The 16,724-nt window shown below is 38.8% G+C and overlaps 2 protein-coding genes and 2 pseudogenes across 3 annotated transcripts; 2 read left to right on the forward strand and 2 right to left on the reverse strand.

The window, feature by feature from the left end:
- The first annotated feature begins 2,635 nt into the window (after positions 1–2,635).
- On the forward strand, positions 2,636–5,681 carry LOC148739263 (adenosine receptor A3-like). Its single transcript, XM_088750334.1, has one exon. It carries the CDS (start codon positions 2,833–2,835, stop codon positions 3,859–3,861), a length of 1,029 nt encoding a protein of 342 aa, XP_088606460.1. The 5' UTR covers positions 2,636–2,832; the 3' UTR covers positions 3,862–5,681.
- A 3,255-nt stretch (positions 5,682–8,936) lies between these two features.
- On the reverse strand, positions 8,937–10,183 carry LOC148739264 (uncharacterized; annotated as a pseudogene).
- Positions 10,184–10,336: 153 nt separating this feature from the next.
- On the forward strand, positions 10,337–14,458 carry LOC148739265 (uncharacterized; annotated as a pseudogene). Its single transcript, XR_015996810.1, has 2 exons — positions 10,337–10,607; positions 10,892–14,458. The product of XR_015996810.1 is annotated as an uncharacterized LOC148739265 (transcript).
- Positions 14,459–16,112: 1,654 nt separating this feature from the next.
- Positions 16,113–16,508, reverse strand: LOC148739266 (uncharacterized). Its single transcript, XM_088749449.1, has one exon. It carries the CDS (start codon positions 16,506–16,508, stop codon positions 16,113–16,115), a length of 396 nt encoding a protein of 131 aa, XP_088605575.1.
- Positions 16,509–16,724: the final 216 nt, after the last annotated feature.

A 16,724-nucleotide genomic window follows, 5' to 3' on the forward strand; every position in this document is an offset into this window, starting at 1 on the left:
GGCCCTGTGGCTGGTTTTAAACGTGATTTGGTTATATCGCCGTGAACGTTGAAGCGCCTTTTCTTCATGGAAATTGCGAAATGACTGGCTTTTTTGGCGAGACGTGACCTGAATCGTTGTTATTCTTCTTTTCTAAAATTTTATCCTGTAAGCGTCTCAAAACAAGACGTGAAACATGACTGTCATTAGCTACCGTAAAGTAATGCAATACTTCTCGACGAACAATGAAACGTATGTTTCTTGAGTACGTCACATTTTGCAACTCTGCAGAGTCTGGTCTTTGTCAGATACGAAATTGATCGTTTAAAAGTTGAAATTATTAGAACCTCTTTATCTATTAATTTACCTATTTCAATAATTCTTCATATCTAGTTTATTTTATGATTTGGAAAATGACCTGGCCAGTTAAATGGACGAAGAAAAATTTTAAGATTGTAATAATTGGTTCTTCGTTTAATTTCTTATCACGGATGCCAGTTGTTGTGTCCAATTTAACATTGGCTTGCGATTTCCGGTTGTCGATTGTACCGCACACTGGATACCAGATGTTTTATATTTTTGTGCCTTGGAAAAACCTTGGAGCCAACATCTCCAGACCTGCAACTAACGTTGCAACGTTGCTATCTATATATCGGCTTATCTTGCAACAGTTCGCTGTTTCACTTCTTTTTTTTTCTTAGATGCGGGGTAGATTGTACGCGATACGGAGGTGACAATTGATGAAGCATTCGACTCTTTGTCTGAATGTCATTGATCAACACAAGCTTTATTTTCCCTAACCAGCAGAGGGATATACTTTTACTTCTGAAACTTCATTTATTTTTAACCGGCACTGAGAGCACAAATTAATTTCAATTCAAGAACACGGCCAATAGACATGTTTCTCATCCTCGAAGCTTCTTTCATGTTCTGAAAACGTTGTTCTTTTAAGTTTAACACTTCTCTCTTTTCAGTGTAAGATTATTTCTTTGTGTGTTGATCAAGCGTTTGACCTGAACAAAACTCCTCAAACTCTTTGGAATGACCCTCATTTTAAGAGATTACATCATCCTGCAAATAAGGCCTTTGCTGGTTTCACTTTTCTTTTTAGGTGAAATGAATTAATTCTGTTGGATGAAATCAATGAAATATTAGGCTCACTAAACCGAGCTGATACAATGACAAGGGTTGTATAATATTTATGTAATATTATAACTAATATTTTAAAAGATTATTGTGATTGTTAAGTATTGATCACACCCACGACTTTTACCCGCACCCACACCCACTACCTACGACTTGTACCCACGACCCACGACCCACGACCCACGACCATTAGTCAAACTCTCCATTTTTCTTTTAAACCGACCCATGACTGTGAAGTATCACTGCGGGAAGTGCAACCGTCAATAGAATTCAGTTGCAACTTCTTTTAACGAAAAACAAATTACCACTTGAAACCATTCGCAAAGAAATAATAGACGTTTTATTAGCTTCAGGCGTCAAAGATTGGTCTTGTGGTCTGGAATGAGTAACTAACAGTCGCGGCTATAGCAAAGTAACTGTAAAGTGTAGAGAATAGTCCACTTTCGCTGCGTCTGTAACCACCACAATGTTTCCAAGAATTCGATTTGTCTTTTCATAAATACCCTGACGATTCTAAACTTCAGGAGCCAGTTGTATTAAGGGCGGATAACGCTAATTTATCCGACTGATAAATGGCTATCCAGCGGATAAGCGATAGCAAAACGTTGAGATCTTCTTTAAAAACACTTTCGCTTATTCTTTGAAAGTCTCTTGCATTTGAACATTTCTACCGTAAATCTTAAAACAGAAACTGAACCGAAGGTATTCGATGACTGAAAAACGCATCAATCCCCTCTTGTCTAGTTAACAAAAAGGGTCTCATTTGACTTCAGTTTTTGGTGCAAGAAAGACAAGATGTACATCCGCCATCGCAGAAAACAAACAAGCAGCATCTCACAACGTTAACTCCACTGACGCACAGCTGCATTCACTTACAATTTGACTTTCCGTGACGTTTAAAACTGAACAGAGGTAAATCCTCTAAAATTAATCGTCGTTGGAAACAAACAATTCTTTCGGTAAGATCTCAGAGTTTCTTTTAAGAGTACATTGTCGCGCCCTATGGTAATTTCAATTAACTCGTGTGTGTTTGCCATGTCAGAACTTTTGCTCATTTACAAGCGAAAATGCGTTTTTCCTCTCTATTAACATGTGTCTGATCGCAACAAATACTTATTAACAATTGTTTTTTAAAGTTTGACTGAAAGCCTTTTAGTTACCTTTACCGGTGTGTAAATAAATGTGTTTCTGTGAAGCCTTTCATCTATTTTCTTTGTCATCTACTTGCTTAAAAATTGTCTAGTCAATGGAGGATCTTCCCGTAATTAGACTCGTAATTTTATCTCTAAACTATTCGGGTTCTTTTGGCAAGCATATTGTTGAGTGTTAGAAAAACAATAAAATTGTTATTTACCAGCCTAAACGAGTCTGTATTGGGAAAAACTGTGCCTTTTGTCTTGAGTACCGGTATCCGACACCTCGGGCGCACTTTTTCACAATACGGACTTCCCGGCTGGTGAATAATGAATGTGTACATGAACAGCTGACACGTTTTTTAATGAAAGGACATTTATTGTGACAAGAACGCTTTTAAGTCGCCCGGTATTAATTTAAAATGTATTGTCTAATCTAACTATATGAACACCTTCAGTAAAATTACCATGACATACACATAGCTCTTTATCTGTTGTTATTTCTTGTCATTGCCAAAAGTTGTGCTCTTCTTCTTTGAAACACTGATTCCGATCTTTTCCGATAACACTAATCATGACTGACACGTCGGCAGTGAACGAAAGCCTGAAAAATGCGTCCGAATTCCAAAAACGTTTTTCTTCCAAGGCAGAAGGGATAGCATTATGCAGCGCCTTTATGTTATCGTCTGTCCTAATTATTTCAGGAAACTTGCTCACCCTTGTCATCTTTGCAGTTACCAAAAAACTTCGCAGGAAAAGTTTTTTCTTAGTTATGAACATGGCATTCGCCGATTTGATGTTGGGAATCTTCTCCGTACCCATTTATATTTACTATGTTGGTGAATTCTATGAGCTTTGGACAGCATATTACGGCTTTAATCTTGCCTTCAAATTCACCGATTCCTTTTTTGTGTTCGGCTCTTATCTATCTACAGTATTTCTATCCTGTGAGAGATTTTACGCCGTATACTGGCCGTTTAAACATCGATCACTGTCAACCAGAACATACCGCATCGCCATTTTCATACTTTGGACACTTGCTATCTTGCTGTCTGTAGTACTAAATTTGTTAACCGTTTTTAGTTCATTTGAAACTGCTTTATACGTGGGAGTCACCGTTGTGTTGTGTCTAGCAATTATTTTGTGTGTCTTTAACATTGGAATATGGAGAAATTTTCAGGAGAGAAGTGTTCCTTCACAACAACAAAACAGAACCTCCCGCAGAAAACGCTTAACAAAGACTCTTTTTTTTGTATCCATGTTAGCTTTGATAAGTTGGCTTCCCTTACTTATCATGAACTTTTTAAACTTTATAATTAAGGAATTGTCACCATTAAAGGTTTATTTTGTGGTGAACATTTTAAATTATTCAAACTCTTTTTTCAATCCAGTTGTGTATGCACTGAGAATTCCTGAGTTTCAACTAGCGCTACGTTTGTGTTGTACAAAGAAGAGAAGAGCCATGGAGACGGGACAAATCGACAGAATATACCAAACGGCTGTACTTGGAACGTCGGAGACAGAGCTAAGAATATATAGCACTGATCCCACTCGGCTGCATTCAGAGTTTGAACAAGTAGACTTTATAGAAACTCGTTTTTAATTGGTTGAGACAAGAGAACCATTGGCTTGGATAAAGAGCAGTGAAGTGCATTAAAAGCAAGAGTCATTAAGATAGTGTATTGTCAAAAAATACGATAATTTCCGATCTCAATTGCTACATAGGAGCCTTCTAGTGGTCTAGTATATCTTTTCACAGTACTAGTGCACTCGGAATTCAAATAAAAGAAATTAAATCAAATTACGAGGAATGTTGAGTCGCAACGTTTTCATCATTTAGCGTTCTTTTTCCTTTCCCTTCGCAGTGGCCTCAAGTTTTTCGACCCTCTAACTTTCCAATCATTGAACACTGTCCGACTTTAAGAATGAAGCGTAGACTTTCCTATCTGTGCTTATATCGGGCTAGTGAGGATCAATCACGTTCGAGAATTTTTTTTAGAGTTTAATGAGTTTTTATTTATTTTTTTTTTTTTCAAATCATGATCAACAACTCGAGCACAGGAGATTACGCCAAATCCAGAATTAGCAGGGAAAGCTCCCAAACCTAAAGAGAGAAATTTAAAACGAAGAGCGAATGAGTAAGACGCTTCCCTTCACAGTGGCAATGTATTGGTTCGTTGACTAAGAACGTGTACTATATATGTAAATCTAGTGTAACTTATTTGCTAAGTTCTCTATTGGACGAATAAGAGTGTGACCGCACTTTTTGGAACCAAAACTAGACTTTCTGCTCGAAATTCAGTACCTCCGAAATTCAAAATGGAGTCGCATAACGGCCGATCTTGACATATTAAAAGCCACTTGAATGGACTTTAAAACAATTCAGATTAAAACACTTACCCCCGCCAGTTGTTTAGTAAGGTTTCACATTTGAAACATATTTGGGAAAGGCCCGAATTTTTTCCCGCAAAGCGATAGTCACATTCTGTTTAACATTTGAAAAATGATAACGCTAGAAGCCCCTCCGTTCCAAAAAAATAGCTTTTAAGATTCAAGTAGCGTGTGTTTAGAATAAATTATCCGTAAGTGTTATTACACTGTTTGTTCATTATTTAATGAACATTGTCTCTCATTGTGAAAAGGGCCTCGTTAGCTTGTGAAGAAATTTAGGCCAGGCAAGAAACTTTTGATAACCTTACCATACATAATTGCTGCTCTGGGTGTGTTAACAAAAAAAAAAAACATTGACAGTTGTCACGTCGTTTGACAGTTGTCACTCAGTTTCTTAAAGTCTTAAAAAAATTTCAGACTCTCGGTCATTTCGTTATTTAAGGACCGTAATTGGAACAAAAATTAACCTTTGAAATAAGTACTCTTAATCCTGCTTTTCATTCAGCCAATCTATTCTTATTTTTCTCGTAACCATGTTCCCACCAATACGTAGCTCCATTTTCTGCATACAAACACACAAACAACTCTTAATTCCTCCTTTATTTGTACCCTTCTCGCTTGCTGAGGTCTTAACTAACTTGTCGCACACAAAATAATTCGTCTATTAGCTAGAGTTTTCATCGTCACGAAATGTTTGTACTGGTGTGGATCGACCAACAGGTTGAAAATTGACCAACACCAACTGTGTAGAGATCTCCTTACTTTGGTTACGAACCGGCTGAGTACAAAACGACCGGTGGTATGCAACGGCATATGGATTTTGTAGGGCGATTGTACATAATTTTATCGGAGTTACAGACTTAATTGTCAATTGAATTGGCGATTGAATTGTCTCTTGTAATGTAATGTAATGATTTATTTAAGGTCGAAAACGTGGGAAGTGCTTGCGCAATCTTCCGAGCCAGAGGTTCATGTTAAAAACGCTCGACAAGCTAAGAAATACTAAAATTATCTATATATAAGTATTGGAGAAACTTAAGAACATCTAAATTTAAGAAAAAATATAAATATATATTATGTAGGTATCATTACATAATATGTATATAAGAACGATCCTTCGCAGTAAAGCACTATTTGAGCAATAGTGGAAATCAGACCTGAAAAAAATTTCAGGCCTGTACGGGATTCGAACCACTGACCTCTGCGATACTAGTGCAGCGCTCTACCAATTGAGCTAACAAGCCAACTGGGAGCAGGCCATCAAATTAATTCGATATAAACCCGTAGATGACGGGTTTATACCGAATTAATTTGATGGCCTGCTCCCAGTTGGCTTGTTAGCTCAATTGGTAGAGCGCTGCACTAGTATCGCAGAGGTCAGTGGTTCGAATCCCGTACAGGCCTGAAATTTTTTTCAGGTCTGATTTCCACTATTGCTCAAATAGTGCTTTACTGCGAAGGATCGTTCTTATATACGTCTCATAACCGCAGTTCACTCATATGTTTCATTACATAATATATTAGATATGAATTTTGTAAATATAAACTAGCCCAAAAGTGAATGAAAATATGAACAGATAAAGTTGAATATAGTTCATACATTGACACCTTGCAGCTGTGAAATTGACATTATTCAGCCGAGCACGAAATTGTGCAAAAGTGCTCCAGGATTTGGTGTGACAGTTGATAGTTGATTCCATATGTGGGAAATCAGGTAAAAATAGGACTTGTGCATGACAAGGCTGTTATACGAGGGCTGCACAACATTTAAGCCACTATTTCGTAGATCGTATTTAGTTAGCCGAGGGGTAAAAAATTGAGAAATATAATTTGGGCCATCTAGATTAAACCATTTAAAAAATAGAATAAGCGATTGCAGGATACGCCTTTACTCAAGCTTGTTCATATCAGCCATTGCTAAAGAAAAGTCATAGGTGGTCGAATCACCTAAATTCAGTTATGCTTTGATCGCATATACGATTGATACGTTCGATGTTATTTTTCAAGGCTTGAGATATGCCCAGAAGTAATGAGCAACAATATTCTAATTGCGGTAACACGTAGGCTTTATAAAGGGAAATCATAACGTCTGAAGGAATTAAACGCTTAATCCTCCGTAGTGCGGCTCTTTTAGTACATGCTTTTTTCAGCATGATTCCCACGTGGGGCTTGAAGGGCAAATTCCCGATCCAGTGTAACACCAAGAATCTTGAGAGTTGGTTCAATTTCGATGGAATTATCACCAATAAAAAGACTATATGGGTACTGAGATTTCCCCAGAGTCATTCCCTGAGTTTTAGTAGCGTTTACTTGCAAGTAATTCGCATTGAACTAGAGGGTTAATCTTTCTATATCCTGATTCAGTGTAAATTCAAGTGTGCAGGGGTTCTCATGGGCTCTATACTGTGTTGTGTCGTCAGCATATAGACGAAGGGAGGAAGATCCAGCTGAGTAATTGACATCATTCACAAAAATATTAAAAAAAGAACGGGCGGAGAATCCTCCCTTGCGCACTCCTCAGCGAAGAGGCAGCCAGTATGACACCTTCCTGTTACATTTGACTCGTTGAAAGCGGCCTGATAGATATGACTGAATCAGTTTAAAACCGAATCATGAACGCCGTGAGCTTTCAGTTTAGCTAGTAGTAAATTATGGCAAATCGAGTCAAATGCTTTGAATAGATCAATAGCGACACCCGCCACATCTTTTTATTGTCAAGAGTCTGGCGCCAGTCATCAGTTGGCTTCAATAAAGCGGAACTGCAAGAATGCCCACGCAGGAATCCTGAAATATTATCCGAAAAGACTGGTTTGAATACGCTACTTTCTGAATGTTTGAATACGCCACATTTTTTTACTGTCAAGAGCCTGGCGCCAATCATTAGTTGGCTTCAATAAAGCGGAACAGCAAGAATGTCCACGCAGGAATCCTGAAAAGACTGGTTTGAATACCCTACCTTTTGTATCCATGCTGGCTTTACTATGTTGGCTTCCCTTGATCATCACGAAAGCTTTAATTTATATAGCTGAGACACCAATATCATGGAAGTTTTATTTCATTGTAAATTTTCAAAATCATTTTAATCCTTTCGTCAAACCAACTATGTATGCAATTAAAATTTCTGAGTTTCAGCAAGTGCTAATTTCGTGCTGCATGAAGAGGAGAGCAGCCATTGAGAAAGAACAAATCGAAAAAAGAAACCGAACCCCGGCTGCACCTACAACGCCGAAGATAAAGCTAAGAATACCACGCAGCAGTCCCACTCGACTGGAAATAGAGTTTGAAGAGGAATATTTTTAATCATCTGACCGGCACAAGAGAACCACTGGCGTTGGTACACCGAGATTTTAATTGCATGCACATCTGGTTTGGAAAGAGCTAAGATAATTTAGGATGTTCACCGGGATATGCTGCTCGAAGCCTATATTTTTGTTTTAAACTTTTACAAGGGATTATGAAACAGTCATTCTACGGCGTTGAATTTAGCCAAGAGAAGGAGAGAGATCTCGGGTGCCTAAGCATCTAGAAATGAGAATTAAACAACTTTGTTTTTGTTTAAATAGTGCATGTAGAAGCATATCTCTATATCATGGATTTCCATCTCTTAGTCTAACTTTGTCGGTACTTACCCATCAAGCCTAAAGAATTTGGTTTATTAAAGTGCCTATGAAGTAAAAATTTTTTTACCCTGTTTGTTTGCTTATGTCTTGATGAACACAGCTAAGCGATTTTGACCGACCAAAAGCACTCTCTTGGATTATTTTTTGAGCCTCAAAGTTTGGATTTCGCAATCTGAAATGGGTCCATCCCTCATCTTACACAGGAAGTGACGTAGTTGGGGGTTCTGAAGACGACAGTTTCATGGCGGACAAGGGAGCAAAAAAGGGAGCTAAGAATTATTGCGTGGCTGGTGGCCCAAATAAAGTGAATTGCTCCAACAAAACCGGAACACCTGAATTTTCCATGCAGTACTTTCCCAAGGAGCAAAGTTTGCGGCAGAAATGGACGCGATTTGTCCGGATAAATCGGAAAGATTTCGTGCCGAAGAAGTCGTCAGGCCTATGTTCCGCTCACTTTGACGATAGTTGTTTCGAACAGAAGCCGATTTCTTTAATGGATGCAACTGGAGAAGCTATTTAGTTAAAAAAACGCCTGATAAAAGGTTCAGTACCAACAAGGACTGATGTTGTGCCCTATATGTCTCCTTTGACTAACCGAAAGCGGCGAGGAGTAAGTGAAGTTTATTTACTCTGTGCTAATTTCATAGTACGTGGCTTTGTTTTGTATTCATGTTATTGCTTGAAGGAAACTTTTGCCGTTTTGAATTTGGAAAATAGGCGATATATTTTTTATGACTTTAGAAACTCCTTGTATTAACAGTTTTCCAGGTGACATATGGAGAAATATGTTTATGCTAATTCGTTCGATGCTTCCATCGAACATTAGTTTTTGCCTTGCCTGAGCGATCTTTCGGCATCATCTATATTCCACGGCGTCTGAAAGATTCTCGACTGTGCATTCTTCGCATTTTCACCTTACAACACAAAAAATGCGATTAATCAGAATGTAATCCCAGAAAGGTGCGAAGAATCGAAATTCATCGCCTCAAGCTAACTCAACAAAGGATTCAGCAAGCGAATACAAGAAAAAAATTCACTATTCGTTCAAAGGTACTTCTCTTTCCAATCTAGACCTTAATACTGCTGGAGAAAGACCATCCTGGTCTTCTTAAGCGTTCTCCTCTTCATCACTCGTGTGAACTGGTAGTTCGTCCCCGTAAGGTTGGACTTGTCCAAGTACCTACATTTCTTCCGATGAATCGCTGCTAAGCTGGTCATCGCTTGAAATTATAGATGCCGAAGATGATATCTGACCGTCACTAATTAGACATACTTGCGTTTAAGCCCAGGAAATCGAAGCAAATAGAACTTTGACGGAGAGATTTTTAATCTGAAGTACTCAAAACCATGTGTAAACAAAGCATGGAGAGATTTTCAATCGGAAGCAGACAAGACATGTGTAAACAAAGAGCCAGAACCACCAGCTAGGTCATCAGAGCCAAACTCGTTCCCAGTTTCCGGAGACACCGATAACGTCTACACGCTGGACCGTTGTCAATGCATTTCTTTCCGTTGCTATGCTTGGTGTCACGTGACCCCTTAACAAGCGTCGATGGATCGCAAGAAAAGCCACTATTATACGGGGGATATAAATTCCAGTTTACTAGTTAAGAAAGACTTGAACGTTTTAAATGCTAAAAAAATTATCCATTACTATATAAAATCCAGTTTTGTAATTAAATTTCGCTTAGATCATATGAAAATAACATAATTTCGTGACCCCCTTTTCAACATATTTCGATTTACACTGATCTCAGAATTGAGCAAATCTTCGTTAGTTAGGGAGGGAACGGTTGGGCTAACAGCTATCTTTGATTTTCATTTAGGCTACCCCTGTGAGGTTTCGATTTAAAAGCGCGGTAAAACAAAATCTTCAAATTTTACGATATTAAAAGGTTTAAGGTCCCATAACATCTTAGCTAACCATTCCGTTGTCTTTTTCCAAAGCCAAAACCCAAAAGAAATCTTTTTTTTAGTCAACTGACCGAGTGAAGCTTTCTAAAAACGCAAAATAAAATGTAGAGAAATGCCCGAATGACCACAACATTACTTAGCGTAGAATGCAAGATGGCGGCTACAAGAAGTGCAACAGAAGATTGTAAAAGTAGAAAATGTTCGAAGGCAGCTGGTCATAAAGGCAGATGCAACTCAGAAAAGCCTGTTATTCCGTTTTGGGAATTATCTCCAGTGTTTCAACTGAACACACGTAAACGGAAACTGTTCGAAGAGGAAAAAACATTTGAAGAAACGCACGAGGCGAAGAGACTGTTACTCGATGACCGAGAACAAGCACTCGAGACGAGCAAACAATTAATGAACACCGCGTTAGACGAGAAAGGTAAAACTTTTTTAACAAATAGATATATTCAGTACCATATCATTTCACATAATGAAGAGACAGTGCAATATTTTATTTTTAACTCACACTAAAGCTTACTAATGCATTGTTTATAAAAGTATATTATAAATTTATAAGCTTAGTACGTGTAGGAATGAGAGAACATAAGAAAAAAAAATTGCATGGGTGGATTTTGGATCATCAAAATAGCATGGGAAAATGAAGTGGAGCCTCTATATTTATACTTTCCTTTAAACTAAAATCATCTGTATACTTTTTCACAGAGAACGAGTTGTGTAGTCTACATGCTGGTTTTGAAAAAATGAAAGCACTGGCTGAATCAACAAAGAAGGAGTTGTCTGCTGTTACCCAGCAGAATGAACTGCTGAAATCCATGATTTCATCCCTTGGTTTGGATTTTAAGCAATTTTCTAAGTCAAAACGGGAGCAAAATAGTACATCAGCGGCTACTAAACCAACTACAAGGCATCGCAGACGGAAAGAGACAGAAAAAGCCTTAAAGTTTATCCATGGTGGAAGTTCAGGTTCATTTTATGGAGCATGGGACTATATTGTTGCTAATGCTCCTAAAGAACTGGTTGGTTAGTTTATTACTGGCTATAAAAGAGGAAAGTATATCCGAGAAGTGTTTGAAAAGGCAATGAAAGAGCACCAAGCATCTCCTGAAGCTTTAAAGCAAGCCATAGCAACTAAATATCAGAACTTTCTTTCCCGAAGGAAATTCAACTTAGTGTGCAAAACCCAGACTTCATATTTTAATGTGGAGTCAGAGGTATGGGTTCCAAGAAATGTCAAGTGTGTGGGGGTAGATTTGAGAGTTCCACAACCCGTTTCTAATGCTGCTGTAGACAACTTTGTTAAGCAGTTAAACATTGGTGCAGCTAATCAAATCCCAAATGTTCCTGCAGTGTCAAGAACAGTCACTGGACTTGTGTTCATGATTATTGATTTACACCTGCGAGTACCACATCTGATGAAGAAGCTTGTTTGGTTCAATGAAATGGAAAACCATTTCATCTTCCAGTTCTCAGATGATGGTGCCCTTGAAAGCAGTCAATTGACAATGTAAATAGGGAGTTTGACAATGTGGAACCTGGGTGACAGAGTGCGAAGTTCTGACTTCCAATACCTCTTGCACTGTGTAAGCCTAGGAGAGAAACATGAGGCATTAGAAAATCTTTGGAAGCAGCACACAGATGAGATGGCTTTGCTGGAGGGAAACATTAGCACTGTGTGTGGTAAACAGTGCACAGTAGAGTTCCAGCCAAGCGCCGATATGTGCTGGCAGAGTTGGGCCAATAATGAGCTCAACCAAGCCTCAACTTACCCATCTCCATATGCAAATGTACACAAGGGATCATTGTGTACAATGGGAAGCTCGATTGGATACTTGCCATCTGATACTTGGAAACCTTACAGCATTGCTGATCGATCAGAGCATGCAAAGAAAGTTGCCAAATTTATGTCAACTGTTGAAGGCACTCTTCCACAAAAGAGTAAACATGAACGGATGCTGGCATACATGGCAGAAAATGGTATCAGGCAACTTGGCCCTCCTCGCATTGGAGAGTTTGCTGACAGGCAAAGACCAGAACCACTCCAGTGTGAGATCAATGCTTGGCAGCAAATCTTATCAGTCATTTACTTGGAATCTGTCAAAAGAGTTATGTTTGATGTCTTTATTAGAGTGCTAGGCAATCCCACAACAAGGCCTGCAGATGCACAGGGTACAGGTAACACAATCAATGAACAGCCATCATTGGGTTCTGGATTATCCTATCTGGTGCCTTTTATCAAGGAGCACTATGAAGATGAGAAAAAGAGGCACAACAAAATTCCAACAAGGCTTATTGGAGCTCAATCCATTGCACTTTCAAGATATGCATACCGCTTAATTGATAGTTTGTACTCCAAAGATGAGTCACTGTCACTGCGTGTTGTACGTTTGGCACTTGGTAGAATAGTGCTGTTTCTCCGGCATGGATGTTTTATTTTTAACAAGGTCTCAACAACACCGGCAGATTTACAAGAGCTTAATGAACATTGTAAGCTCTATTTCAATTTGATGTGCCTGTTTTTTCCAAGTCATGTTAATGTCACTGTTTGGACAGTTGCCTATGCAATTCCCTACCATGCCTTCAAGCTCTTTAAGACTTTCAAGGTTGGGTATGGAATAATTTCCCAGCAAGCAAAGGAAGCGAAGCATTCTTGTGTTAAGAATGACCTTACATTAAGCAACAGATCCACGAGTCAGGACACCTCCGGTAAATGGTGGCAAGTAATGAAAACCAACTATGTACGAAGCTTTTACCTCCCTGAACATCAACCGATGCCAAACACCTACAAGTCACACTTTCAATCTCGTGTGCCTCCTCATTGTCAATCAGTTAGAGTTTGTAACTGTGGGAGGAATAAAGATGAAGAATCAGACTACTGTGAAACTTGCCTTGAGTGTAATGAAATTGTTAAGTCTGCACAAAGCCAAAAGCTCTCCGAAAACTTAATTAACATTCTTAAACCCCAGTCTTGCACACTCTGTGGTGAGCGTTTTGCCGATAAAAGCATGTTGGAAGTACATGTTTCAGCGCATGAGCAAATGACAATTACCAACAAGAACCCTAAAAACATGACTGTTGCAGAACTTAAAAGTGAACTGAGGAAACTGAATGTCAGTACAGTTGGTACAAAAGACATTTTGATCAAGAGACTGGAAATGAAAATTGCTGGAGGTTGCTAACTATAATATTCATATACTGGTATATGAATATTATATCAATGGATAGAGCGCTGGACTGTTGTGCGGGAGGTCGAGGGTTCGAGCCCCGGCCGGAACAACACTTAGGGTCTTAAAATAATTGGGAAGAATTTGCTACCTTTCTATAACATCAAGAAATGGTTAGTTATTCTAGTCTTCTCGGATAGGGACGAATAAATGAAGGTCCTGTCTCCTGCAGGGTTGGGGTAGGAGACATTAATTTCCCACACACAAGATTACTGTGTGATGTATGTCCTCCCCTGGGGTGGGATGGGTGAGTTTATTGGGCCCGCAGTAATCGGCGCAAGCTGTTGCCGTGTCCCTGCCGGTTGGCGAAGCTAAATAAATAAATGTAAACATTTTTTATAAGAGAATATCAATTCATTTGTTTTAGGAATGTTTCCCTGTAATTAAAGCTGTGTGTTCCAGAGCATCCTCTTTACTAATTTTCATGATCTTCTAGATTCTTTTATTTTGTAAATATTTTTTTGTGAGCAGGAAATATGTAACCTACATGCATGTAAACTTACTTATTACATGACTGAGAAAATTAGTTCATTTTGATTGACTGAGAAAAAGCAATTTATTGTCAATTTTTAATTTACATTGCAGAGCAAACTACTGAACGCACTTTCGTAACTTCCTCAGTCTCATAATAAATAAGTAATCTTGTGATAACTTGAGAAATTAAGGATTTAGACTACTTGTGATATCTGAAAATTATTATGAAAGGCTCATGCTATTATGAAGTCAGATACTGTCTTCTGTGATAAATATCATTTGCTGGATTATCTATGCTATTTTTGTAGAAGTTTTGTTGTGAATGGGAACATTGAATGAAATGGACCAGCTTCAATTTCATGCTAGGCCACTGCTTATAAATAAGTCATGTTTACAGTTTGAGGTATAGTTCTTGGTAGACTATAAAATAAAGCAATTTAGCTTACAGTTCAGCCATTCATTAGTGCTTGAAGGGTTGAATCCAATACAAAGTGTTCAGCTGTGTATCTTTGGATATAAAATGTCACTGTGACACGTTAAGTCTTCATAGCATAGTTCAGGCAAAATGGGGTTGACTCTGTCACAACAATTGTAGACCTTCCACTGTACACAGACTCAGTCTTGCCACCAGCTTTGGATGGAACCTTTTTGAAGTGCCTTTATGCAAAGAAAGTTTCTCCTGAGAAACGACATGGCGAGAATAACTTCCTAACAGAATTCATTTTAGTTAACGTCAGCACATGTTTTGAACCATCGGCCTTTGTGTCCACATCTCCCGAATATCCTCGAACCAGAACAAGGATGTGTCTAAACACTGACCAAGGGACAAACAAATTAACTGGATTCACGAGTCCAGTTGCTTTAGACCTCGATAGCTTGCATTTTACCGCCTTCCCTATTTCCTCTAGATATGAATCGATCATAGGGCCGACCAACTCAAGCTTGTTTCCCACAACTTCCTCTAATTGCGAATCCATATTTAAAATACCATAATTTGGTTTTCTCTTTGCTTTGCGGACAGCTTTTATCCACTGTCTTTCCACGAAAAACTTCATTTCCACTTGTGAGACATTCCAGAATGATTTGCCACGTTCTGAACCGTCAGAAGCCCGTAAATCTAAGTCAAGATCACAACTTTCCCTCGGCATTTTACCGAAAGATTACCTTTGTTTTTACTGATTTCAGCAGGGCAACCGCAGCGCTACGTGAGCCCGTCTACCTTTTTAGATGAACACCACTGACAATTATGAGCCTGCACGAGTGGAAAAATGTTGCCGCTATTATGCCAACGTGCTAATTTAAGGACTTCGAGCCACCAAAAAGCCGATTTAAATTTCTTTTCTTGAAATTTCTTTTGTCATTCCTTAATAAGAAGCGAGTTGCTCAAATACACGTAATCGCCACTCCTTGAGCATGACTCATGTTTGTTAATCCACATTAGTATGGAACTTTCTGTTATGAAATAATTAGTCGCTATCCAAGCGCATACTATTCACGTTCTATTCGCACATAAATGTAGCTGCTGTAAAAGACAATTCAGCAAGATGTAATTGTGATCAGTGTAGACGCTGTCCTACGAGAATTAAGCGTATCCTTGCCGACGATTGAGTTAACGTTTCTATCCAAACTCTGCTAAATTGTGATTGTTGCGTTGCTTAAAGTTAATTTAATTTAATTTAATTTATTCCATTTCACTGCTATTACATGGAAAAAAAACAAAAGAACACACAATAATAACAAATTGGTTTACATAACAAGGCAGTGGGGAAGACTATCGTTATAAAAAATAGTGCATAGTCTCCTAAAAGAAGAAACACTACAGCTGGCCGTCCTCAACGCATCAGGCAGACTGTTCCATAGATACGGAATCCTATTAAAAAATGTTCCCTTAAAAAGTTCCGTCCTGAATCTTTTAATTCTTAGTTTATTACTTGCATGTGATCTTAATCTCTCATCTGAACAAAACTGAAAATACGACTTAAGTGAAGAGTTAAAATGCCCGCACTTCAGTTTATAAAAAGTTGAAAGATCCTTGACTTCTCTGCGGTAAACCAGTGGTAGCAGGTTGAGACGTTTTAGGCGTTCATTATAGCTAAAATCGGGTAACATAAGCCGAGTCGCACGTCGTTGCACCCCTTCTATTCTTTTTATCATAGTAGTTGATTTTGGGCTCCAGATTTCAGAGGCGTACTCAAGGTGAGAACGTACGAGAGCCACATAAAGGGATCTCAGAGTTGGTAATAAAATTTTGCTTCCGCTGACAGTGCGACGAATAAAACCCAGCCTTGTTTTTTGCTCGCCCTGTTTACCTGGGCGTGGATGTGATCATTGAAGCTAGCTGTATCTGACATCAGTACCCCGAGATCGCGCTGAGATCTCACCCTGCTAAGAACCTTCTCTCCCATTTTGTAGTTGCAAACTATGAGGCTGCGTTTCCGTGTTACTGTGCAAAGTGAGCATTTGTCAACATTGAATGCCAGCTTCCAGTTGTTACTCCAGTCAACCAGCTTGTCAATGTCGTCTTGTAGCAAGGCACAGTCAGCATAAGATCTTATGGTGCGGAAGCACTTAGCGTCATCAGCAAATAGAGCCAATGTGCTTGAGTGAGATAACGCATTCGGCATATCATTAATAAACAACACAAATAAAGCAGGTCCAAGTAGAGAACCCTGTGGGACTCCTGAGGTGACAGGTAACCAGTTTGAGCTTTTACCATCAATTACTACTCGCTGTAACCTATTGCCAAGGTAGCTTATGAACCAGTGCAACAATGGTCCCTTAATTCCAGACTAATCCAGCTTACTGATTAGATGTGCATGAGATACTGAATCAAATGCTTT

The sequence above is a fragment of the Stylophora pistillata genome, chromosome 2, assembly GCF_964205215.1.
Source record: "Stylophora pistillata chromosome 2, jaStyPist1.2, whole genome shotgun sequence".
Lineage (NCBI taxonomy): Eukaryota > Metazoa > Cnidaria > Anthozoa > Scleractinia > Pocilloporidae > Stylophora > Stylophora pistillata.